Source organism: Nilaparvata lugens, chromosome 8 (genome assembly GCF_014356525.2).
Source record: "Nilaparvata lugens isolate BPH chromosome 8, ASM1435652v1, whole genome shotgun sequence".
NCBI lineage: Eukaryota > Metazoa > Arthropoda > Insecta > Hemiptera > Delphacidae > Nilaparvata > Nilaparvata lugens.
Window position 1 is genome coordinate 40,409,131 of NC_052511.1, and position 26,033 is coordinate 40,435,163.

The 26,033-nt window shown below is 33.3% G+C and overlaps 1 protein-coding gene across 1 annotated transcript in view; it reads left to right on the top strand.

The window, feature by feature from the left end:
• Nucleotides 1-26,033, top strand: part of LOC111049358 (protein timeless homolog) — a 249,705-nt gene that overhangs the window by 48,341 nt on the left and 175,331 nt on the right. Inside the window, exons 15-16 of the mRNA XM_039434760.1 lie at nucleotides 20,832-20,912; nucleotides 25,258-25,364. Coding sequence (XP_039290694.1) covers nucleotides 20,832-20,912; nucleotides 25,258-25,364 — 188 coding nt within the window. The remainder of the gene's footprint in view (nucleotides 1-20,831; nucleotides 20,913-25,257; nucleotides 25,365-26,033) is intronic.

Genomic DNA, 26,033 nt, shown 5'->3' on the forward strand with positions numbered 1-26,033 from the left:
TTTAACACAATGTGGGCCGATTAAATTTGGGAAGTCTAATTTCAAACTAACTTCGATCAACTGGTATTGAAACTCGAAATGTATAGTTGGACAAAAATGAATGCAACCAACTTGTTTGATCCACAAACTATTAAGATTAGCTTTCAACTTACTCAGTAAATGGATATTTTCCTCTGATGCTGAGTATTCTGATGTTTCTATGTATTTCACACGACATGCAGTCAAATACTTCAGTATATAATCGAATTCTTTTACTTACTGACTGTAGTACTTTCGACCGTCTCGCGATCATTTTCAACAGTCAGTAGCCTAACCGTCAGATCATTTTCAAATGAGATTAAATCATTCATGATCGCGAGACGGTCGAAAGTACTACAGTCAGTGAGTAAAAGAATATGATTATTTACTGAAATATTTGACTGCATGTCATGTGAAATACATAGAAAAAATACATCGCAGCTCGGAATGGATCGAGAAACCATCATCTCTTATTCTGATGTTTCGGGTTCCCTTGAGTATTTGAGAAACTGATGTCTGTGATCTTAGAGAAAAACAAGACCTTTTTTATAAGCATGATTTAGATACATAAGGTGCATCCTCAGAAACTTTAAATGAGAAGTTACAGGAAGATTGTGAGTGGAAAGTTGAAAGGTTCATAAAGTCAGGGATTGCAGGGAAGACAAGGCGTTTCTAGGGTAGAAACGTGAAGAGGGTGATCTCGAACAAGATAAATAAGATTAATGAACTGGTTAGGATGTGTGATTAGAAGGGAGTGTCGATGAAAGAATCCACAGTGGAGAAATCCGCAGAGGGCGAAAAAGAAAGGAAGATGTCTGATGTTGGGGTGACTCAATGATGGGGAAGCAGATGAACGGGATAGTTGAGACAATTGAGTTTCAGCCACATGTATTGAATGAAAGATAACGCAAATTGATTCATAGGTCAACCTGGAAGGAATTATTCATGAATTCTTGAATACTTCTCGACTGTAAATTGAACACTGCATTCGGAGGTGTTGTAGAATTTGTAAATGATGGAATGGAGATGATGCCATGAGCATTGAAATCCTAGTTTTTTTTTGTAAGTAAATCGTTTAGTTGAAAATACAACATACAAGTGATTATTATTGTATTTTTTCTTTAGGACTACTTTTGAATACAAATAAAAATCTAAATCTTCACGCATGAATTAACATTCATGTTATTTATTTTCCAATCACTCGATAATGACACTATATAGCCGAAACATGTCGTGATGAAATAATTTTACTCAGTGATTATTATGTTTTTACTTCTTGACTGCTTGAAATACTTTTTGGTGACTGTGTTAAGATAATCGTGGAGGCAGTTCATTACAGCTCAAATATAGTCTACTTTCAGGGTAATTTTTCAGTTCATTACTGAGAATTAGAGATTAATATATTGAAAACTTTTTTATAAAGTATGTTAACATGATCTTGAAAATTATAGAGAATAAAACTAGTACATTTGTAATACTCTTCAGCATAACCAACTAGTGAAAAAAACGTTATCGAGCCAAGAACCAATATCAATTTCAAATTCTCTATATAACGTGTCACCACATGGTTATGTTGAAGAATATGAATGGGATACTATTTAAGGGTTCTATAATAATTGTTGAACATTCAAATAGCCTCTTTAAATGCTTTATTAGATGATCTTGAAAATTTGTTTTTAAATTGTATTTGAAGACATTTTTTTCAATATTAAGAATAATTGATCAAATATCTGAATAGGCTACTTTGGGTACTCATTTGAGTATTTGATAAATCATTTGGATCGCTTTCAGCTTGCTCCAATATTGTAAGATTCATTTCAATGTTCAAATTTTCAAAAATTTTATTTAATCCGGGCTCCTACGCATTTTACGTTTTTCTTCCAAATGAAAAAAACTTTCTCATAATTTGTTCAAAAGCTTCACTGGTTCTTGAATACATTTTTCAGGAATTGCAATGATACTCCGATTTTTCATATTCCTCGAGTCTCAGAGCTACAAACAGAGCTGATACTAGAGCTCCAAATACGGGGCGTATTTATAAAGTTGTAATTGAAGAACTAGTATTCAAGTTTTGTAATTGAATAGAAATAGCTTGAACTAGCTACTTTTTTCTTTGATCAAGGACTTGCTTTATTTGAAAAATGAAGATGTAAAAAATGAATTCAACGTGTTCCTTCTAATCATCCTTTGATGCGTGTTTTGTTAAATGTAAATAAATAATCGAACAAAGATTGATTAGAAATGAAGTTTCTTCCAATTTCAAACGAAGTTGTGTCAACGATTAACTGCAACTTCTGATTACAGAACTGGCTGGTTTATTACATGGCTTGAAATTAATATAAGTCAGCTATTTTTTTTTCAATTTAGTTGAACATAGAGCAAATCAAATGGGAGAGAAAGCGATTATGATAATAATTTAACTTTAGTAGCTATCAATCATTCCTAAGTCTTCCAATCAATTAAATTTTGATGGAAACCGTGCTTTGCTTAGGGCGCTGATGTTGGCGAATATCCTTCATCAGATTGCAAGTCGGTCGGTGCTGAGCTTTGAAGTAAGAAGCAGCATTTAGTACGACAAAGTAAACAACATTGTGTCGGGGCAATATTGGAAGGGTGACCAACAATGGCTAATTCCAGCAAAATTCCATATCTATACATATTAATAAACCCCAGCATCCAAGTAGACCAGAGTTAATTTCGACTTCCCCCTTACATCAAACCCCATTAGCCAATCTCCCGCAATATTACTCATTCTAGGCAAGTTTATCGAGCTGTCCCTCAGTATACCTCCACTTCCTCCCATCTATCTCTTTGTCATCGGTGTTCTTCTTTCTCTCTTGCACGTTTAAATTTCCTGACTCCTGGTCCTTTGTTCTCACTGATCCCTTTTTGAACTTTTTTTGCTACCAGATTTATCTCCTCCAACTACGCCTATCTCCTTCCGTCTGATGATCTTCTTCTTGTTTTTCCCCCATTTCTTCTTCTTCTTCTTCTTCTTCTTCTTCTTCTTCTCCTTCTTCTCCTCCTCCTCCACCTCCTCCTGTCTTCTTCTTCATCTTCTTCTCCTTCTCCTTCTTCTTTTTCTTCTTCTTCCTCCTCTTCTTCCCTCTCGCATTTCCTTCTATTCTATCGTTCATCGTCGGCCTTTGAAAGATTTTTTCGCCAACCATCTTAAACTCGCCCTATCTTCATTGTGACTGCAGCTTCCTCCCTTAGCTTATATTCATTCACCCTCGCCAATTTACGGGACTTCTACCGGCCAACTTCTTAGGTTTCCATCTTTTTCCTCTCCTCCTTATTATCATTTATTTTCTTTTGATTTTATTGCTAATCTTGCTATCATCCCGTATTGTTTTATTCATCTTTCCTCTATTATTCAATTCGTGTTTATGTTCTTTTCTACGATTTCGTAACTACCGGTTTTTTCTCCTTATTCTGTTATTTGACTTTCTTCGTTCCCCCTCACTCATGTTCTGTGCTTACTCGTTCAGCTCTACATCTTTTCTCTCCTTCTCATGTTCTTTCTTTTTCCTCCCTCGCTTTATCCTGCAGCGTTTCTTCCTTCTTTGTCAAATTCTTCCTGAAATTTTCATCATATTTTTTATTATTTTATTCCTTCATATGTCCGTCCTTTCTATCATTCATCTTTACCTCCATTCATTTTTCCCCTCCTCTTATGTCTTCTATGTTCCTCCTCTTCAACTTCTCTTTTGCTATTTTATCATGGGGAAGCAGATGAACGAGATAGTTGAGACAATTGAGTTTCAGCCACATGTATTGAATGAAAGATAACGCAAATTGATTCATAGGTCAACCTGGAAGGAATTATTCATGAGTTCTTGAATACTTCTCGACTATAAATTGAACATTGCATTCGGAGGTGTTGTAGAATTTGTAAATGATGGAATGGAGATGATGCCATGAGCATTGAAACCCTAGTTTTTTTGTAAGTAAATCGTTTAGTTGAAAATACAACATACAAGTGATTATTATTGTATTTTTCTTTAGGGCTACTTTTGAATATAAATACAAATTAATATAAATCTTCACGCATGAATTAACCTTCATGTTATTTATTTTCCAATCACTCGATAATGACATTATACAGCCGAAACATGTCGTGATGAAATAATTTTAAAAAGGTTACTCAGTGATTATTATGTTTTTACTTCTTGACTGCTTGAAAGACTTTTTGGTGACTGTGTTAAGATAATCGTGGAGGCTGTTCATTATAGCTCAAATTAATATAGTCTACTTTCAGGGTAATTTTTCAGTTCATTACTGAGAATTAGAGATTAATATCTTGAAAACTTTTTATTAAGTATGTTGACATGATTTTAAAAATTATAGAAAATAAAACTAGTACATTTGTAATATTCTTTAGCATAACCAACTAGTGAAAAAAAATCGATCCAAGAACCAATATCAATTTCAAATTCACTATATAACGTGTCACCACATGGATATGTTGAAGATAAATGGGATACTATTCAAGGTTTCTGTAATTATTGAACATTCAAATAGCCTCTTTGAATACTTTTTTAGTTTATCTTACAGATATTTTTTTAAATTTTATTTGAAGGCATTCTTACAATATTAGGAACAATTGATCAAATATCTGAATAGGCTACTTTGGGTACTCATTTGAGTATTTGATGAATCATTTGGATCGCTTTCAGCTTGCTCTAATATTGTAAGATTCATTTCAATGTTCAAATTTCTAAAATTTTATTTGCTCCGGGCTCCTATGCATTCTACATTTTTCTTCCAAATGAAAAACTTTGTTATAATTATTGGTTCAAAAGCTTTACCGGTTCTTGAATATATTTTTCAGGAATTGCAATGATACTCCGATTTTTCATATTCCTCGAGACTCAGAGCTACAAACAGAGCTGATACTAGAGCTCCAAATACGGGGCGGTATTCTTAAAATTGTAATTGAAAGATTAGTATTCAAGTTTTGTAATTGAATAGAAACAGCTTGAACTTGCTACTTTTTTCTTTGATCAAGGACATGCTTTATTTGAAAAATTAAGATGTAAAAAATGAAGTTGTAATCTTTATCTTCATCTTTAAAAAATGAAGATGGAACTCCATAATTCAACATGTTCCTTCTAATCATCCTTTGATGTGTGTTTCGTTAAATGTAAATAAATAATCAAACAAACATTGATTAGAAACGAAGTTTCTTCCAATTTCAAACGAAGTTGTGTCAACGATTAACTGCAACTTCTGATTACAGAACTGGCTGGTTTATTACATGGCTTGAAATAAATATAAGTCAGCTATTTTCTTCCAATTTAGTTGAACATACAGCAAATCAAATGGGAGTGAAAGCGATTATGATAATAATTTAACTTTAGTAGCTATCAATCATTCCTAAGTCTTCCAATCAATTAAATTTTGATGGAAACCGTGCTTTGCTTAGGGCGCTGATGTGGGCGAATATCCTTCATCAGATTGCAAGTCGGTCGGTGCTCGGCTTTGAAGTAAGAAGCAGCATTTAGTACGACAAAGTAAACAACATTGTGTCGGGGCAATATTGGAAGGGTGACCAACAATGGCTAATTCCAGCAAAATTCCATATCTATACATATTAATAAACCCCAGCATCCAAGTAGACCAGAGTTAATTTCGACTTCCCCCTTACATCAAACCCCATTAGCCAATCTCCCGCAATATTACTCATTCTAGGCAAGTTTATCGAGCTGTCCCTCAGTATACCTCCACTTCCTCCCATCTATCTCTTTGTCATCGGTGTTCTTCTTTCTCTCTTGCACGTTTAAATTTCCTGACTCCTGGTCCTTTGTTCTCACTGATCCCTTTTTGAACTTTTTTTGCTACCAGATTTATCTCCTCCAACTACGCCTATCTCCTTCCGTCTGATGATCTTCTTCTTGTTTTTCCCCCATTTCTTCTTCTTCTTCTTCTTCTTCTTCTTCTTCTCCTTCTTCTCCTCCTCCTCCACCTCCTCCTGTCTTCTTCTTCATCTTCTTCTCCTTCTCCTTCTTCTTTTTCTTCTTCTTCCTCCTCTTCTTCCCTCTCGCATTTCCTTCTATTCTATCGTTAGCATAACCAACTAGTGAAAAAGCATTATCAAGCCAAGAACCAATATCAATTCTAAATTCTCTAAAACTTGCACCACATGGTTATGTTGAAGAATATAATTGGGGTACTATAGAAAAGTTATAGAAAATAAAATTAGTACCTTTGTAATATTCTTTAGCATAACCAACTAGTGAAAAAATGTTATCGAGCCAAGAACCAATATCAATTCTAAATTCTCTAAAACTTGCACCACATGGTTATGTTGAAGAATATAATTGGGGTACTATAGAAAAGTTATAGAAAATAAAATTAGTACCTTTGTAATATTCTTTAGCATAACCAACTAGTGAAAAAACGTTATCAAGCCAAGAACCAATATCAATTCTAAATTCTCTAAAACTTGCACCACATGGTTATGTTGAAGAATATAATTGGGGTACTATAGAAAAGTTATAGAAAATAAAATTAGTACCTTTGTAATATTCTTTAGCATAACCAACTAGTGAAAAAACGTTATCGAGCCATGAACCAATATCAATTCTAATTCTCTAAAACTTGCACCACATGGTTATGTTGAAGAATATAATTGGGGTACTATTTAAGGGTTCTTTAATTATTGAATATTCAAATAGCCTCTTTAAATGCTTTATTAGATGATCTTAAAAATTTGTTTTTAAATTTTATTTGAAGACATTTTTTCAATATTAAGAACAATTGATCAAATATCTGAATAGGCTACTTTGGGGGGGGGGTACTCATTTGAGTATTTGATAAATATAATAAATATAAGTATTTGGATCGCTTTCAGTTTGCTCTAATATTGTAAGATTCATTTCAATGTTCAAATTTCCAAAATTTTATTTGCTCCGGGCTCCTACGCATTTTAAATTTTTCTTCCAAATGAAAAACTTTGTTATAATTATTGGTTCAAAAGCTTTACCGGTTCTTGAATATATTTTTCAGGAATTGCAATGATACTCCGATTTTTCATATTCCTCGAGACTCAGAGCTACAAACAGAGCTGATACTAGAGCTCCAAATACGGGGCGGTATTCTTAAAATTGTAATTGAAAGATTAGTATTCAAGTTTTGTAATTGAATAGAAATAGCTTGAACTTGCTACTTTTTTCTTTGATCAAGTACATGCTTTATTTGAAAAATTAAGATGTAAAAAATGAAGTTGTAATCTTTATCTTCATCTTTAAAAAATGAAGATGGAACTCCATAATTCAACGTGTTCCTTCTAATCATCCTTTGATGTTTGTATTGTTAAATGTAAATAAATAATCAAACAAACATTGATTAGAACGAAGTTTCTTCCAATTTCAACGAAGTTGTGTCAACGATTAACTGCAACTTCTGATTACAGAACTGGCTGGTTTATTACATGGCTTGAAATAAATATAAGTCAGCTATTTTTTTTTCAATTTAGTTGAACATAGAGCAAATCAAATGGGAGTGAAAGCGATTATGATAATTGACCGAAGCGAAGCTGAGGTCTTAGTTTTGACCCGATCGGCTTTTGTCTGTTGGTTTTTTGTACCGCAGTTACAGTCGCAGTTATTGTCCGATTTGGATAAAATTTGGTTTACAAGTTCTTCGAAACAAGGCGCAGAATCGTATGTGTAACGATTTTTGATAGTCTAAGACCTCCGGTTTTTTTGTAATTTGGAAAACCGCATACCAATCTCCTTCCAGATAGTTAATTTTTCGTATCTAGCGTTATTTTGCAAGATACAGCAATTTTTATTCTTTTCAAAATGAAAGATCATTGTATTTATAATATGTTAAAAGTAAATACTGCCCAAAATAGTGAAAAAATTTGGCTCTTATTTTTTATAATAGAACTTGTGCCACTTTGAAATGTACTGTATTTATTAATTGTAGAAAACGTCTCACTTGACTGCAAAATTTTTCCCTTTTCAACACGAAATTTCCCTGTTTCATAGACGAATAGTTTCTGGAAAAGTATTAGCTTTTGATTTTCATTTTAGTATGAGATCGGAAACCGAGTTGTGAGCTTAAACAAACCATACATTAAACCATCATTAGCAACCTCCTGTCATTGACACCAACAAACCTATCTTATTTAGAATCATTTTCTGTCTCACTATCGTCTGTGAGACGATTCATCGTCTAAGTTGCCGACTGCATATTTCATTTTTCCGTCAGTTGACGGAAATTATAATATCTTATAATTAATTATTAAAAAAGTTGTAATAAAGGTTAATATTGTAGGCCTAAATATGGGGACGATGTGAAGGTACTTCCTCAAAAGAAATTTGTAAGTCTGATGTCCCTGGAAACATTGTCACTAACATTTTCAATGGAAAATATAATAGATGACATTGCAAAATCTTCACAATATACTGTACTTTAATAATGGCCCTTCTCATTAATTTGAAAGTTGTATTTATGAGCGAGGTCTACTATTCACAGAACTACTAGTAATTCAACTTTAGTAGTTATCAATCATTCCTAAGTCTTCCAATCAATTAAATTTTGATGGGAACCGTGCTTTGCTTAGGGCGCTGATGTGGGCGAATATCCTTCATCAGATTGCAAGTCGGTCGGTGCTCGGCTTTGAAGTAAGAAGCAGCATTTAGTACGACAAAGTAAACAACATCGTGTCGGGGCAATATTGGAAGGGTGACCAACAATGGCTAATTCCAGCAAAATTCCATATCTATACATATTAATAAACCCCAGCATCCAAGTAGACCAGAGTTAATTTCGACTTCCCCCTTACATCAAACCCCATTAGCCAATCTCCCACAATATTACTCATTCTAGGCAAGTTTATCGAGCTGTCCCTCAGTATCCCTCCACTTCCTCCCATCTATCTCTTTGTCATCGGTGTTCTTCTTTCTCTCTTGCACGTTTAAATTTCCTGACTCCTGGTCCTTTGTTCTCACTGATCCCTTTTTGAACTTTTTTTGCTACCAGATTTATCTCCTCCAACCACGCCTATCTCCTTCCGTCTGATGATCTTCTTCTTGTTTTTCCCCCATTTCTTCTTCTTCTCCTCCTCCTGTCTTCTTCTTCATCTTCTTCTCCTTCTCTTTCTTCTTTTTCTTCTTCTTCCTCCTCTTCTTCCCTCTCGCATTTCCTTCTATTCTATCGTTCATCGTCGGCCTTTGAAAGATTTTTTCGCCAACCATCTTAAACTCGCCCTATCTTCATTGTGACTGCAGCTTCCTCCCTTAGCTTATATTCATCCACCCTCGCCAATTTACGGGACTTCTACCGGCCAACTTCTTAGGTTTCCATCTTTTTCCTCTCCTCCTTATTATCATTTATTTTCTTTTGATTTTATTGCTAATCTTGCTATCATCCCGTATTGTTTTATTCATCTTTCCTCTATTATTCAATTCGTGTTTATGTTCTTTTCTACGATTTCGTAACTACCGTTTTTTCTCCTTATTCTGTTATTTGACTTTCTTCGTTCCCCCTCACTCATGTTCTGTGCTTACTTCTCGTTCAGCTCTACATATTTTCTCTCCTTCTCATGTTCTTTCTTTTTCCTCCCTCGCTTTATCCTGCAGCGTTTCTTCCTTCTTTGTCAAATTCCCTCAAATTCTTCCTGAAATTTTCATCATATTTTTTATTATTTTATTCCTTCATATGTCCGTCCTTTCTATCATTCATCTTTACCTCCATTCATTTTTCCCCTCCTCTTATGTCTTCTATGTTCCTCCTCTTCAACTTCTCTTTTGCTATTTTATCATTCTGCTACTCCATCTCCTTCTTTTGCTTTTTCACCTTCAATTTCTCCCTTCTCTTACCCTTGTTTCATCCCTTTTCCTTTTTACATCGCCTTCTCAATCTCCTTTTTTTGCTTTTTCACCTTCTGTTCCTCCCTTCTCTTTCCCTTGTTTCATCCTTTTTCCTCTTTACATCGCCTTTTCAATCTCCTTCTTTTGCATTTCCACCTTCTGTTTCTCCTTCTCTTTCCCTTGTTTCATCCTTTTTCCTCTTTACATCGCCTTTCCAATCAATCTCCTTCTTTTGCATTTCCACCTTCTGTTTCTCCTTCTCTTTCCTTGTTTCATCCTTGTTCCTCTTTACATCGCCTTTTCAATATCCTTCTTTTGCTTTTCCACCTTCTGTTTCTCCTTCTCTTTCCCTTGTTTCATCCTTGTTCATCTTCCTGTTTTACCTTCTTCCGTCTCCTGTTCTACCTCTTTCCTACTATTTTCCTAATCCTTCATCTCTGCATCTAATTTTCCACTTTGAATGATTGTTCTATTTCTTTCTTCTATTCTATTTAACTCACTCTCCCTCCTTTATTTACAGATCATTCCCATTCTCTATCCACTTCCTACTCCTTTCACCACAGCTTCTCAAACTTTTTCATGCTTCTCTCCATTTCATTCCTTCTTCTCTTCCCGCCTTTCTTCTCATTCCCTCCTCAATCCTCTTTCTCCCACTCATCCACAATCCCCTCCATCCCCTTCTCCAACTGAAAACTGCTTAATTCGTTCGCTTTTTTATATTTTCCCAAGATAAATTGCTCCCAGATTAACAAACTTAACCCTGTTCAAATCATACTATCAACTTGCCAATTGAGAGGCAAGAAGCGACCTTACAATGACACTTTGATCTTTTTAAATCCGCTATATCTTTCCGACGATTCCACTCGCAATAGAAATCTCTCAATTTAGAAGGATAGAAAATGTCTTGGAGAAGAAAACGTCTGAGAAGCTGCAACTTTTCTAATCACTGTTCGTTGAAGTAGTTGATGTTGATCAGTTGAATTGCGATTTTCTCCAACAAGATCATCCTCAGATATCTTATCTGCGACCCTCTTACAGTTAATTTACTGAAATCTATCGTCCCATTCCTCCGCATCCTCTATTTTTCTCGTTTTTCTTTGTCGGATAACTGGGGAAACTTCTTGAAAACTGACTCAAGATCTGTTGCTAATACTATCTTTCCAATTTACTCAGACATTCCCAGAAAACCCTATTTTTTTCTTGTAACTCAGAGAAAAAAGCTCTTCAACTCTAGACGAGATAATTTTGTGATTTTACCGTTGATATTAATTGAGTCCATCTGATTTACTGAATTTTCTGCATTCTCTGACATTCTTTCCATCTGAAGGAACTTCTTCAACTTAGTTTAAATTGGATTTGTGCTTCTTAGTGTTCGTATGTCCAATAGCAGTCTAATTATGTTTCGAGTTTGAATCCATTTGTAACACATTATAGTAAATGCGTCTGTTCATGGCTTGATTGAATCCTGGATCAAGTTAAAGTGGATGGATAGCTACAAATGTTTTCAATTGATTTAACCGATTTCTGTAGGTTATAATACGAGGGCTATATCCAGAAAGTAGATTACGTTTTGAAATAAAAAATAAACAAAGTATAGGAAACAAATTTTATTATATACAGATGAAAGCCTCATTCAAATACTACTTCTCTACATAGTCATCATGCAAATTAAGGCATTTATCATAGCGATGTACGAGCTTGGAAACTCCGCTGCCAGCGCCTTCAACCAATTCGTCACCTCTTCTTGCAGCTGTGCGTCGTCATCAAAACGCTGCATATCCAGCCTAAACTTCGCAAAATTTGTGGAAAACTCAAAAAAAGTTATGTTATTTTGACCTTTCGATTTTCACGAACTTTAGCATCGATTTATCGACAAGTTCGGCAGTCACTATGCTGGGTCTCCCACTTCCATCTTCGTCGTGAACATTGGTTCGGCTATTTTTAAATCTTAAGGTGCGTACAGATATACGCGCCGCGAACTTGAGCAATTCACTTTTAATCAGCTGATTATATCTGTATTTTTACAGAAACGGTAAGACATAGATATAAAAAGCTTGGCATCAGCTGATTAAAAGTGAATTGCTCATGTTCGCGGCGCGTAAATCTGTACGCACCTTTATGACCGGCTGACGCACTCCACCTTCAGTGATAATATTGTCCCCATACACTTCATAAAGCTGCAAATAGAATAGTTTCTTGCAGTCAGAAACCTTATTACTGTACGCAGCTTGCAGCTCGCGGGATTTTCGATTACCGCAGACATTTCAACCCGTCTTAACGGAGTACAGAACGAACCCTTCACTAGCACGGCTAGATGCCAACTAAGTTGCGCAACGCTCTGACCCCAAGATGGCTGCGCTAGTTCCGTCCCAAGCAGACACAGACGAAAACGTAATCTACTTTCTGGATAGCCCTCGTATATATCTTGAGAAATAAGATATTTCAGAAAAATCATACAGATATCATAGACATGATATTATTTTCATACTATCTATAGATTATCGATAAAAGTATCTCTCTGGGTCTGAGCTATTATTTCTATTCAAATTCAAATAGTTTTGAATGAACAATTTCTAATGACATGACTAGTAATAGATCATTATTTATTCATTTATTTATTTATCTCTTTTCTGTATAGGGCTACTTGTAATATAAATATAAAGAAAAATAAAAATATCAGTACCCTTTTAGAAATATTTTATCACAACATGTTTCGAACATTTATGCCATTTTCAAGTGATATGAAGTAAATGAAGGGTACTAAAAGGGTACTGAGTTTTTTATTTTTTTTTATATTCATTTATTTATTTACAATGTCAAGGAAGACTACAGGCATTACGCCCAAATCAGTCTTCACTACTATTTACCAACAAATTGAACATGTAAGAAATGAAAAATAAATGGTACCTAATACAATGAAAGATAAGGAAGATAATTATGGTACTACATTCATACAGTGTATGTTGTGAAGCAATTCACATAAGGTATAAATATAAGCATGGTGAATGGAAAGCATGTGAAAGAGATTGGTTAAAATAAAATGATTAAGGCGTTGGTGAGGACTAAGAGGAGAAAAATGAACAAGAGTGAAGAAAACAGGAACACGGTGAAAATAGAAGATAAGAATTATAGAAGAAATAGTGGAGAAAAATAGCAAGATATCATAATGATGACCGAAAAACGATCAAGTACGACAAAAATACGAAGATGTTGACGAGGGAAAAACGAAGAAAAACGAAGGGAAGGAAAAGAAAAAGAAGAAATATAATAATAGAAATGAACCAAAAAAGAAACAAAGTGTGAGAGGAGAATGGAGGATCAAAATGAAATACAAGGTTGAGAGCCTAATATAATAATAAAAATATAAAAATAAATAATAAAAAAATAAACTAATATTAATACAGAAATTAAATTATGATTGTTAAATGTAATTTAAAGCTACAGATGAGTAAATTGGAAAACATAATTATGAAGCAAAGAAAAGAAAATATTGAGGTTAACAAATCAAGCTATTCTAAATATAAGTGTTACATACATAATCATGTAAATTAGAAAAAAGTGAATTAATGTGAGACTAATCTAAGAATTACTAGTTTGAAAGAGAGACAAGTATTATTGAACAAAAGATTCATGTGCAAAAATAATTTACAATGCATGCTTGAGAGAGAGAAACAAAAACAAAGAAAATGTAAGTTATATTTTAGGTATGTAAGGTACGGTATATATTATTATTAGTATGATTGTTATTGTCATGTCTGTTGATTCAATTATACGAGGAGTGTGATATTCAACTTTCTCCTATTCTTATTTTTTAACATATTCCAGTACACAATGAATCCGCTCCTGTTATGCCAGTATAGTATTTCGTATTTCTATTCATGATTTGCTCATATATTTGTAACATCTCCATTGAAAACCCCACTGTGGCGTCAACTCTTTTGATGACAGTATCAAGCCTAATTCATGAATTTAAAGCACTCGGAGGCATTGCACAATTAGGAAAACAGGGCAATAAATTAAAAAAGGGGGAGCTTGAACTTGGTTTTGGAGATGAACAGAATAAAATAAAAATGCAAAACCTCACTAAGCCCAGTGTTTGGCGCGAATAAAAGCCTACAACAGTCCAATTCACTGCTAGTAAATCCTTCATCCTTATTTTTCTCTTACTTTATCTTCTTCTCTTCTTTTCCCACTTGGTTCTCAACCTTGTATTTCATTTTGATCCTCCACTTCTCCATTCTCCTCTCACACTTTGTTTCTTGTTTGGTTCATTTCTATTATTATATTTCTTCTTTCTCTTTTCCTTCCCTTCGTTTTTCTTTGTTTTTTCGCAATTTGATCCTGCTCTTAGCCATCTTCATCTCTTTTTTCCTCTCCATTCTCCACCTCCTTATCATCTCTTTCACCGTTCCTCTTCTTCACACATTATTATTCTTTCCCTTCTCCTCTCTTTTCATCTTCGTTGACTCCTTCCTCATGCTCCCTCTCCTTCCTCATTTTTGAACCGTGGTTAAGTTTTCCCATTCGTTCCATTTTGATCCACATTTGATTATTATTTGTTAAATTTTTTAAAACTTGGAACAGGCCTAAATATAAGTTGAGCGTTGCTTGCTAATTGTTCCACTCTTACATACTTCTGTCATTTTCCTGGGATGCCTTCGATATATAGACATTTATTTCATTAATGCTATTGAATAATCATTTCTTAGAGGCTTCAAAGTTTTCCTGTTCATTTCTTCTGTTTCTTTATGCAATTTTCTGCTCCTCTACACTCTATCCCATCTTACTTATTGTTTTCCTTTTCTTTTTCTAATTTCATCATCTTATTTTCTTATTTCTTTCCATTCAGTTTCTAATTTTACTTCCTTCTTGTTCTTTTCCTGCCTCTATCATCCTTTTTTCTGTTTCATCAATATCATTTCTCAGTTTTTTATTGTCTCCTTTTTCTGTTTATTTACAATATTTTATACACACTTTCAGGCTGCTATTCATCTCTAAATCATTTCTTTTCCTTCACCGCCTCTGCCCCCTTAATCTCTATGGGCCCCCTATGCTCTAGCTATGTAAACTAGTATTTTTGTCGCTGAGGATATGGTATGAGGGTGAGAAGAAAAGTTCTTCAGCTGTACCCATATCTGAAAAATAAATCGATTAGTATTTTTGTCGCTGAGGATATGGGTGAGGGTGAGGAAAAAAGCTCTTCAGCTTTACCCATATCTGAAAAATAAATCGATTCATTCATCCTTCTTTTCCTCTTCCATCTCCTTCTCTTCGTCCCTCTTTTCCTACCCTTCCTCTCCCTGTGTAAGAGTAACTCTGCAGTACTGAAGCCAGCCAACGATAATAGTTCCATTATAGGTTTCCTGTGATATGTGTGGTGTGTGTGTGTGTGTGTGTTTGTGTGCGTGTGTGCACTCTCACACTCACATGTGTGGTCATCTCAATAACTTGTGAGATTTATTGGCAGGGAGGGTCAGCTTGAAACAACCAATAACAATAACATTAGTGCCCAATATTGCCGATTTATCATTCGATTGCTCTGTTAATTCAGTTTTCACGTATTTAATTCGGTTCTGTCTGGACACCTGCTATTAAAAAAATTGATTGGGATGTAATAAAAATACAAATGATTCATTGAATGATGATAAAAATATAATTTATTGTTCAGCTATGGTTATAGATTATTAGATCAGATTAGAGTACATTTATTTATGCAATCATTTAATGTAACACAACTTCAAGAAAAGTAGAAACTTCAAAAGAAAGTCCAAATGTAGTCATGTGATTGGTTCTGTTAATTCAGTTTTCCAGGAATATCATGTCATATTTTGATATCATGATTAAAAGCGACTCATTCCTGCGCTCAGGTATTTAAACCTCTGCAGGGATTTTCCCCATAGTTACTAAATTATAATATGTTTTGCGAATGATTTTATTGAACCAGTTTGATTGTACAGTACTGTATACTTATTTTTTTTTAAGAATAAATCATTTTGATATTTTAGTGCGTGCTTTCTTATCATGACGACAAAAACAGAAATGTTAAATTCAAACAGAATGTTAGCCAATTTATTATTTTTTGCTTTTTTATTTCAACTATGTCCTCTGGGGTCCGGGTTTCATATATATTCTTTATTAATTCGGCCTTCTGGGGACGGTAACATTTTATTACGTTATTGACTCGTTATATCAAGTGCAAATTGATATTTTGATCAAGTCCTCTTGAATTTGATATGAAATCATTGTTGAACAATCCTTATTAAATCATTATATAATCATAATTGAATTACATTAAATCATAATTAAACTAGAGGTTAATATGAATCAACCTTGCGATCGTTTTGGTAATAAATCGTCTCATCGAGTATCATACCAGGGTTGTTCAAAACTTCTTTTCGTCATTTGTTGAATTGGAATCAACATAAAATTAAAAATCCAGCAATGTTATTGTGGGGTATCAATCGGCGTGATTTTATAACCAAAGGGATAACTCCCAACATGATCTAGTTTCTGTCTCTTGAATTATGTCAAGCATATTCCATTCATCACACAAATGCATTTGAAACCTGATTTTCCAAGAAGTGATGCATTATTGGCTGTAACTTTTTTTTAGGGTGATGATAAAAGATCCATCTTCTTGGAAGTTGAGACTGAATCTTATTCAATTTAGCTCATTGAATTCAAATTTCAAGGACTTCAAATTCAAATCAAATTTTAAGCACTTTGAAATCTGGGCTAATTTAAATTTTTTTAGTGACTGTTTTCCAGAATAATTCCTGTTTTTTCTTGTTTTATTTTGTTCTTTATAAATACATATCTCACAAATTCAAAAGGAACGGGAATAATGAATTCATGTAGTGTTGCATGGGATATTCAAATTGTAGAACACTTACATACTTGGCTCACTTCAAACATTGTTCCCATTTTGATAACAAAATTAATCTCAAGAACTTGGATAAAAACTCAAACTAAATTAAAATCAACTCAACCTTTCTTGAAAATACACTAATGATTCTACATTTAAAGAAACTGAGGACATTCTAAAACTAGCTCCTCAATTGGACAGAAAAGTGCTGCTCTAGACAGTACTGAAACTTCATTTTCAAATTGAATCCCGACTAAGCAGACATAGAAATTCAGAGCGAACTCATTATTGCAGCGTAATAATCATAAAACAAAAAGCACTTACGCCAGCCAGACTGTAATATCGCACTTGTATGACTCTGAAAAGAATTCCTCCTTGCAAGCATTTCCACGCGCCGCTAAATATCCATTTGTATTAAAGCAGCGCACATAAGGGTTGTGTTTATGCGTCTTTATCCATTGCTGACGTCTTTTCATCTCCCCTCATTTTCTCGCTTCTCGCTTTGTTGTCTCCCTCCTTTTCTATTTAATCCGCCCTTCTTTTCCCGTTTAGTACGCTGCTCGCTCCCAAATCGCTGCTGTTTCTTTATGTTCGCTGTCCCCTCTGGATTTGTCATCTCTGAACTTTCAGCAGACAAAAAGATGCCAACGTTGCATTATTTGCTTGCGAGCGATGTGGTGTGCAATGCATGACAGTAAATCGTGTGTGTAACAGGGTTACGTTAACCTGCATATAAGCAGCTTCTTTACCCCTATCTTTTACTTCTGTTTACTTTTCATCACGATGTCAACCTGCATACCACTTACGCTTCAGTTTTCCTCTGATTTTTTATCTTTTAAGTTTACCACTACTTTTCTACCCACGTAATACATTATTTGCAATCTTAGCTCAGTTATGTATTCCTTTTCTCTCTTTCTTTCCGATCTCGGATCTCTATTTGGTAGAGAGTTAGTGGGAAGGATATTTTTAATATTCTTTCCGAAGAATGGACATTGATATGTCGAAATCTCCGCCAATTTATGTAGATGCATAACAATATAATTATCTACAGTTATTATATTACAAATTGCTTTTTCATATCATATACAGTTCAATAATTTATTTCTTAGTCTATATTATGTAAATTCATCTATAATTTTGCTGTATTGTAAGCTATCGTATATAAGTGTATAAGCCAGTATATATTGTAATCTACATAAATAAAGTACTTAATCAATCAATTAATCAATCTCCTCTCTTTCTACTTACTTTTTTTCAATAGTTCTTTCTGCTCTTCTTCTCTCTTCCTATCCAACCTTTTCCTCTCTCTTTCTCCCTCTTTCTTATATATATTTCTATCTCATATTTAAGTTTTATACCTACGTAATACATTATTTGCAATCTTAGCTCAGTCATGTATTCCTTTTCTCTCTTTCTCTCCGACCCGGTTGTGTGTTGATGGGAAGGATATTATTTTATATCCTTCTTGAAGAATCGACAATTATTTTTTGAAACACCGCCGATTTATGAAGTTACATCACATTATTATATTATCGTTATTCCAATTGCATTCTATATTTATTCTCATTGATTAATTATTTATACTTTGTGAAATTCGTTGAATAACTAGCATTATCGTCATTTAATATGAGTATAAGCCAGAAAATATTGTAACATACATAAATAGAGAAATCTAATCCAATCTAATCTCCTCTCTTTCTACTTACTTTTTTCCAATAGCTCTTTCTGCTCTCCTTCTCTCTTCCTATCCAACCTTTTCCTCTCTCTTTCTCCCTCTCTCTTATATAGCTTTTTATCTCATATTTAAGTTTTCTACCTATGTAATACATTATTTCCTCTCTTTCTACTAATTTTTTCAATCGTTCTACCTTACTGCTCTTCTCTTCTCTTCCTATCCAACTTTTCCTCTCTCTTATATCTCTTTTTATCTATCTTACCTGTAACTCTACAGTTTTTCTCTGATTTCTTATATTTACGTTTACCACCACTTTTCTACCTGCGTAATACATTATTTGCAATTTTAGCTCAACCATGCATTCCTTTTCTCTTTTTCTCTCCGATCTCCTCTCTTTCTACTTACCTTTTTTCAATTGTTGTACCTTTCTGCTCTTCTTCTCTCTTCCTATCCTACATTTTTCTCTCTCTTTTATATCTATTTTTATCTCTCTTACCTCTATCTCTACAGTTTTTCCTCTGATTTCTCATATCCAAGTTTACCACCACTTTTCTACCCATGTAACATTATTTTCAATCCTGATTCAGTCATGTATTCCTTTTCTCTCTTTCTCTCCTCTCTTTCTACTAATTTTTTCAATCGTTCTACCTTACTGCTCTTCTCTTCTCTTCCTATCCAACTTTTCCTCTCTCTTATATCTCTTTTTATCTATCAAACGTATCTCTACGTTTACCACCACTTTTCTACCTGCGTAATACATTATTTGCAATCTTAGCTCAGCCATGCATTCCTTTTCTCTTTTTCTCCGATCTCCTCTCTTTCTACTTACCTTTTTTCAATCGTTGTACCTTTCTGCTCTTCTTCTCTTTCCCTATCCTACATTTTTCTCTCTCTTTTATATCTATTTTTATCTCTCTTACCTCTATCTGTACAGTTTTCCTCTGATTTCTCATATTCAAGTTTACCACCACTTTTCTACCCATGTGACATTATTTTCAATCCTGATTCAGTCATGTTCCTTTTCTCTCTTTCTCTCCGATCTCCTCTCTTTCTACTTTTTTCAATCGTTCTATCATTCTACCCCCCTTTCCTCTTCCTATCTAACTTTTCTCTCTCTTCCTCCCTTTTATATCTCTTCTAGTTTTGAATTCACTTTTTTGTTTTTTCCATCAACTTACGTATTTACATAAACTCCTCTACACGCAGTCCCTTATAAGTTACAAACTCAATTAATGCCTAATACATGCTCTACTCTACATGTGAAGCATCTTTCTCTTATACTTCTCTTTATCAAGTTTCTCGAATCTTTTTCTGTTATACTGTTGTACATGGCTTTATACATGGTCTGTTCCACAAGCTAAACTTCATTCACAGTACTTCGTATGAGGTACCTCATATAAATCTAATCGGACAAAAATCATATAGTGTAAACATAACCTATTTTCGGACAATTTCAACCTAATTTTGGTAAAGGAACAGTTTTGGGCTTTAAGCCTGTTGTCCTTCCTCAATCATTCATAGTTAAGAATGATATTGTATTTATCAATGTATAAATAAATGAATAATAAATAATAATATATCTCATAATATATTATAAGTATCTCATATATCCTCATATTATAACGTACCCTTCTTTCCAGATATCATCATGTTTGCTTTTTCCATGTCTTACTTTGACTCGTTTCAGCATCCTTCTCTTTTTCATATTAGTTCACCTCTCTGGAGACAGCTGTTTGTATACAAAGTATTGTGTAATGGTATGATTACAATAAGACTTGTTGTGGATGAGTTCCCTTGTTAACAATGTGTTTAATGGAAAGTTCACTGGGATATCATATCTGGGATGTGTAACATGTATCTCGGATGAGCTATTCTGTTGTTACGAGTAAAATATTTGAAATTTACAACAAATTACTGCAGTTACAAATGATTTGTTGGTGAAAAGTATATTATCTTTTCATCAAATTGCGCATGTGATCCATGAATGTTTTGTTAACGCATTTATTACACGTGTTTGTTTCATTCTTAATTATGTTTTTCTCATACATTTGAATATGTTTGACACATTTGTATGTTTTGTCTCATGTTTTGTTCTATTTTAAAACACATGTTTGTTTCATTCTTAATTATTTGTTTTGTCATACATTTGAATATGTTTTGGTCCTTTTGTCTCATGTTTTGTTCTATTTTAAGACACATGCTTGTTTCATTCTTAATTATTTGTTTTCTCATACATTTGAATATGTTCGACACTTTTGGTTTTTTTTGTCTCATGTTTTTTTCTATTTTGAGACATGAATATTAATATTTTTTATCAACGTTTTATTTACTAAATGATGGAAACGCTTCACAGTCAGAACTTTGAAATAATGAATGTTAAAAATGCTACCTCTTTATGCTACATCAAGCATTTTCTACCAAGTAACAATATCTTTCTTTCGATTTTCAGAGTGGATGCCATGAAGAGGATTCAGAGTCTATTGAAGAGTGCATCTTTTGAAGAGGCAATCGGGCTTTTAAGAGCTGCAAGGTATGTTTCAACTCGCCTAATCTATCATGTAAAATAAGGTTTCAAATTAAATCAAAATGAAATTTCATAATATAATGAAATCTGGTAGTCGATAAGACTAGGACCCGGTTTGTAGGACATTTATTTATTTATTTATTTGTTGTTACAATTACAGATCATATAAATATGATCGGGAAAGAACAACATGCATAGCTTTGTTTGTTTGTTTGTTTGTTTGTTTGTTTTTAAAGCTTCCCAAAAGGCTCTAATCAGAGTACCGGTATAGGAATTATCAAAAATTTATAATACATACAGTATTACAAAAAAAGAAGAAAAAATCACACAAAGGAACCCTCTCTACACACAAACTCTTCTGTGGTATAGAATACTCCAAGCATCAAAAAACTTTTTAATTCCTTCTCAAAAACATTGACATCTTCACAATTTTTCAAGTGAGTAGGAAGCTTTCTAATAAATTTAAGGCCCATATATGTAGGTTTTTCTCAAAAAGAGCTGTTCTGTGATACAGTGAAGCATAGTCTCCTCTATTTCTAGTATTGTATCCATGCGAATCAGCAGACTAGCCCAAAACTATTCTGTTTCCAAATTTTGATATATAATAACATGTCCATAAAATAGGTTAGGTTTACTGTGGAAAGTTAAAAGTTCAATTTCTGTCCAAAAATATATATGAGCTGAAAATTTTGAATTTAGAATGATTAAAACACCAAATTATAGTCAAATATTGCAGGTAATATCACCGCACATTGAATAAATTTAGTTATTCCAGAAAATTTTGAAGCTGAAAATACAGACAACTTATTAGGCCTATTCCATGGAAATTAATAGCCTGATAATTAATTTTCTCATTTAGCTGTGATATTCATAAATTTATTATGTCTTTTCACTCTTCCGGAGTTAGTAGCCCTATTTTTATAACCTATATTTTGATGTATTATTTCTTATACTCTTCAATTTATCAACATATTATATTGTAATGTTCTGCCCATTCTGAAGTTTATAATATCATTCTACTCCTGAGTTAATGAGATGCAATCTCCATTCTCTCCTGATTTATTCATATTTTCCCACTTATTCTGCGAGTAAGAGGAAAGTAGTTCAAGAAAGATTAATAAATGAAGTTTATGAAGTTGCCTTTGTTATTGAATTAGGAAAATATGTTGAAAATATTATTAAATATACAGAAATATATTATGCCCAGTTTTGGGCATAAGACTGTTGTGCCTTCTCACATAAGTGTACTAATTGTACATGACTGAATAAATAAATAAATAAATTACGTAGCATATTAAAAAACCTTCATGTTACAGTATACTTTGATAGGTATTATATATAGACTACACACAACTTGCAAGTATGGGAATATTGTTGGCCAGCAATGTAATGTGGTAATATCTCCAATGTTGTAACTTGAAAATTTCTGCTGCTGTAACATGTCCATGTCCAATGTTGTAACACCTAAAATGTTGTATAATCGTATTCGAACATGCTGGTATGGTAACCATCCACGTCTAAAATATCAGAGACTGAAATATCTAGACTGAGTCAGTCCACTTGGAAACGTTGCCATAGACAGTGACAAAGTACACAGGAATTTGGATGGATTTGATGTCGGATCACAAGTGACACGAGAAAGCTAAACTAGGTTGAGAATGTTCTGGAAGGATAAAACGTTCAGAGACAAGAGACTAGATTTGTTTTATTTTTGTGCAGTAACGAGTGAGTCTATTGCTGTAATCTATCTACTAGTCAATTTATCACTTGCTGTACATTCTTGCATGTAGGTTATACAGAATGAGTCATATGTATGGAAACCTTTCAATAAATTGGAGACTGTTGTAGATATAATACTGTAACTTTCAGGATGAGTTATCGGTCGAATACTCTACTTTTTGACGTATAACTGAATTTCAACCACTCATATTGGGGTGACTTAGGGGTTGTAACTCGAATATTTCAAATGTAAAACCTCTTGTGTGGTAAATAATTTTAAAGGCTCTTTTTAAACAAGGAAGATAACATCAATTAAAATGTTCTATGATACTTGTTTCCAAAATGGCGGCTGATTGAAGTTTTAGTTTTTAAGGAAATGAGGGGTTGTAACTCGAATATTTTAAATGTAAACACCCATTGAGCGGTAGATCATTTTTAAGGCATTTCTAAAACAAGAAAGATGACACCAATAAAAATGGTCTGTGATACTTTCATCCAAAATGGCGGCTCATTGAAGTTTTAGCTTTTAATGAAATAATTGATAAAGTTCGATCAGCCTCCATTTTGGATAGAAGTATCATAGAACATTTTTATTGATGTCATCTTTCTCGTTTTGGAAAGGCTTTTGAAATGATGTATCACACAATGGGTGTTTACATTCAAAATATTTGAGTTACAACCCCTCATTTCTTTAAAAACTATAACTTCAATCAATCCAAAACGCCATTTTGGATACAAGCATCATAGAACATTTTTATCGATGTCATCTTTCTTGTTTTAAAAAGGCCTCTAAAATGATGTACCAAACAATGGGTGTTTACATTTGAAATATTCGAGAGTTACAACCCCTTAGTCATCCCCTTATGAGGGGTTGAAATTCAGTTGTACGTAAAAGGTAGAGTATTCGACCAATAACTTATCCTGAAAGTTACAGTATTATATCTACAACAGTCTCCAACTTATTGAAGGGTTCCCATACATATGACTTATTTTGTATATATTTTCTCAAAACAATTTTTGTTCCTTTCTCCATTATCAATTGTTGAAAAATATAATGAATAATATATTCTCTTGGTACATCAGAGACAAACAAGTATCCTTTAAACGAGTATTCTTTCCTCTATGGTAGTATATACTCGTACTGAATCAATCAATACTTTTGAGTTGATTTGATGGTTGAGTGATCGAGGTGATTCAATTACTAATACCGTCTGATAAAGAAAATGATTTCACATCCAAAATTAAACAAACCATCTTTGGTTAGTTAGAGGGAATTCAGAGACTCAGAAATTCTGAATAGTCTATAAAAAGTGTTCATTCAAAAAGTAGATTCAAAGATTACAAGAGTTGATGGCTGAGAAAAAGCCCCTTTCCTGCAATAAAAAACATCAATAAACATGCAAATTCCACAGAATCTTGCTGAATGCCACCAAATAGAAACGTAAAAAGCCTATAAAATACTGTCCTCTTGGCACATCCGATTTTTATGGCCAGCGTAAAAGTTTTATTACTTCAATTGAAAAGATAATCAGTTTTTGTATTTCGTTCTGTGTTGCTTGAGTCTGGATAATGGTACAAAATGAAGGAATGATTTTCAATTTGTTTCTGGGGGTAATGAATACTGAATTTAGAATGCTTTTATTTCAACTAAACTAAACAATGGTGGATTCTTGCTCTCTATTAAGAGATGTGACTGCTGCTGTTGTCTACAAGCTATAAAGAGTTGATTAAATTCTATTATGAAGTAATGGTGTTTGGCTGAATATTTTTATAAAACATTTCGGCTTTTAATGAAGTTTCTGCAGAGTTAAGGTTTATCTACGACTCAGAAACGTTAATTAAGGTTGTAAAATGATAGACACTCATGTTGCTTCAGAGTTTGAGATAGTATGATACGTTGAAGAATAATAACCTCGTTGAAGGATAGTAAAAGACAAGATTGTAACGATACTAAACATCAAAGTAAATATAATATCATTATTCTCTAGTATTATTAGAGTTGTGAATTTCAGTTGAATATCAACTCGTCTTAGAAGAATTTTATATCAGAATGTGTGGGATTGCAGTCAATGTTAGGAGAGATCCTCTTCTAGTTCCATTCAAATCTATATAAATAGATGAAAAAGATACATTCCATATTAATTCATCAACTGAAAAATATAATATAAGGTACATACTATTTTAGAGACTTTTCAATAATCTTTTAACTCTGTTGAAGTAACAACTCTGTTTCAAACCGAGTTATCTGGTGTGTGATCATGTAAACCAACATCAATTTTATCTTATAAACTCATTGCAGTATTTCCATACGTTAATGAATGCTCTGATATGTTAACAAAATCATATTTAAATCGTGAAAGATTTTTTTTCATTGTTATTATAGCACCTAGTTAGATACTAATAAGCTATTCTATTTTGACTTGAATTGATAAAAATAAAGTTTGTGAAGGTATGACCTTTTGGTTCAGACTTCTAAATTGGTTAGGAAATTAGATTAAAATTATTTACCACACATTCATAATAAATAATAAAAAATAATTTGTAAAAGATGTTATAATTTTGTTCCATCATCAGTCGCCTTCAATTCATATCTATGTTTCATTGAATCGTTCTAATTTTTTTCGAATTCTAGAGAAGTTTGGCCGGAAAACAACTGCTTTGGAGCTGCCGATTTGCAGCCAGAGGACGAGTTTATGGCGGTCAGGGACATCTTTATGGCCGATCTTGGACAGCCAGGGGGTAAGTCAACCAATATTCTACTTCGCCATAAATAAATGAGCAGTTTCTGACCCTCTTTTATCTTTCACAAGAAGTTCTTAAAAAGTTGATGTATACGACCGGTATCGTAGAGGTGTGATCGTAGAGGAACGGTAAGGCTGGAAAGTGTATTTTGATTGTAGAGGTACGGTATAGTAGAAATTATATTTGTAACAATTAATTCATTCTAAAAAACTAAGAAGACCACAGACGTAGCCGAAAATCACTATTAATATGTACTAGAAAATTTAACATTATAAGTGAGTGTAATTGCAGTTTAATATCATGAGTGAAGTATTTCAAGGAAGGTTGAGTTCCATTGAGAAAGCGGCGTTGTAATTGAATAATACAGGAGTAAATAGCCTGCAGCAAAGCTTAAATTAGTCATCATTAAAATTTACAAGGCAATTCAATATTATAACTTGAAGTGTAAAATAATTATATATAACTGTGTAATATACCACAGTGTAGAAAATTCTATCTCTTCTTCTTCATTACAGTATAATAATTTCTATGAAAGTGGAAACATAATTGAATATTATGGGAATTATGATTAGTAGCCCAATACATTCACTTGAAAAATAGACTTCTTAGTCTATAGACAACTAATTAATATTTTGTCAATAAAGCCTCCAAACCCTTAACTTCCAT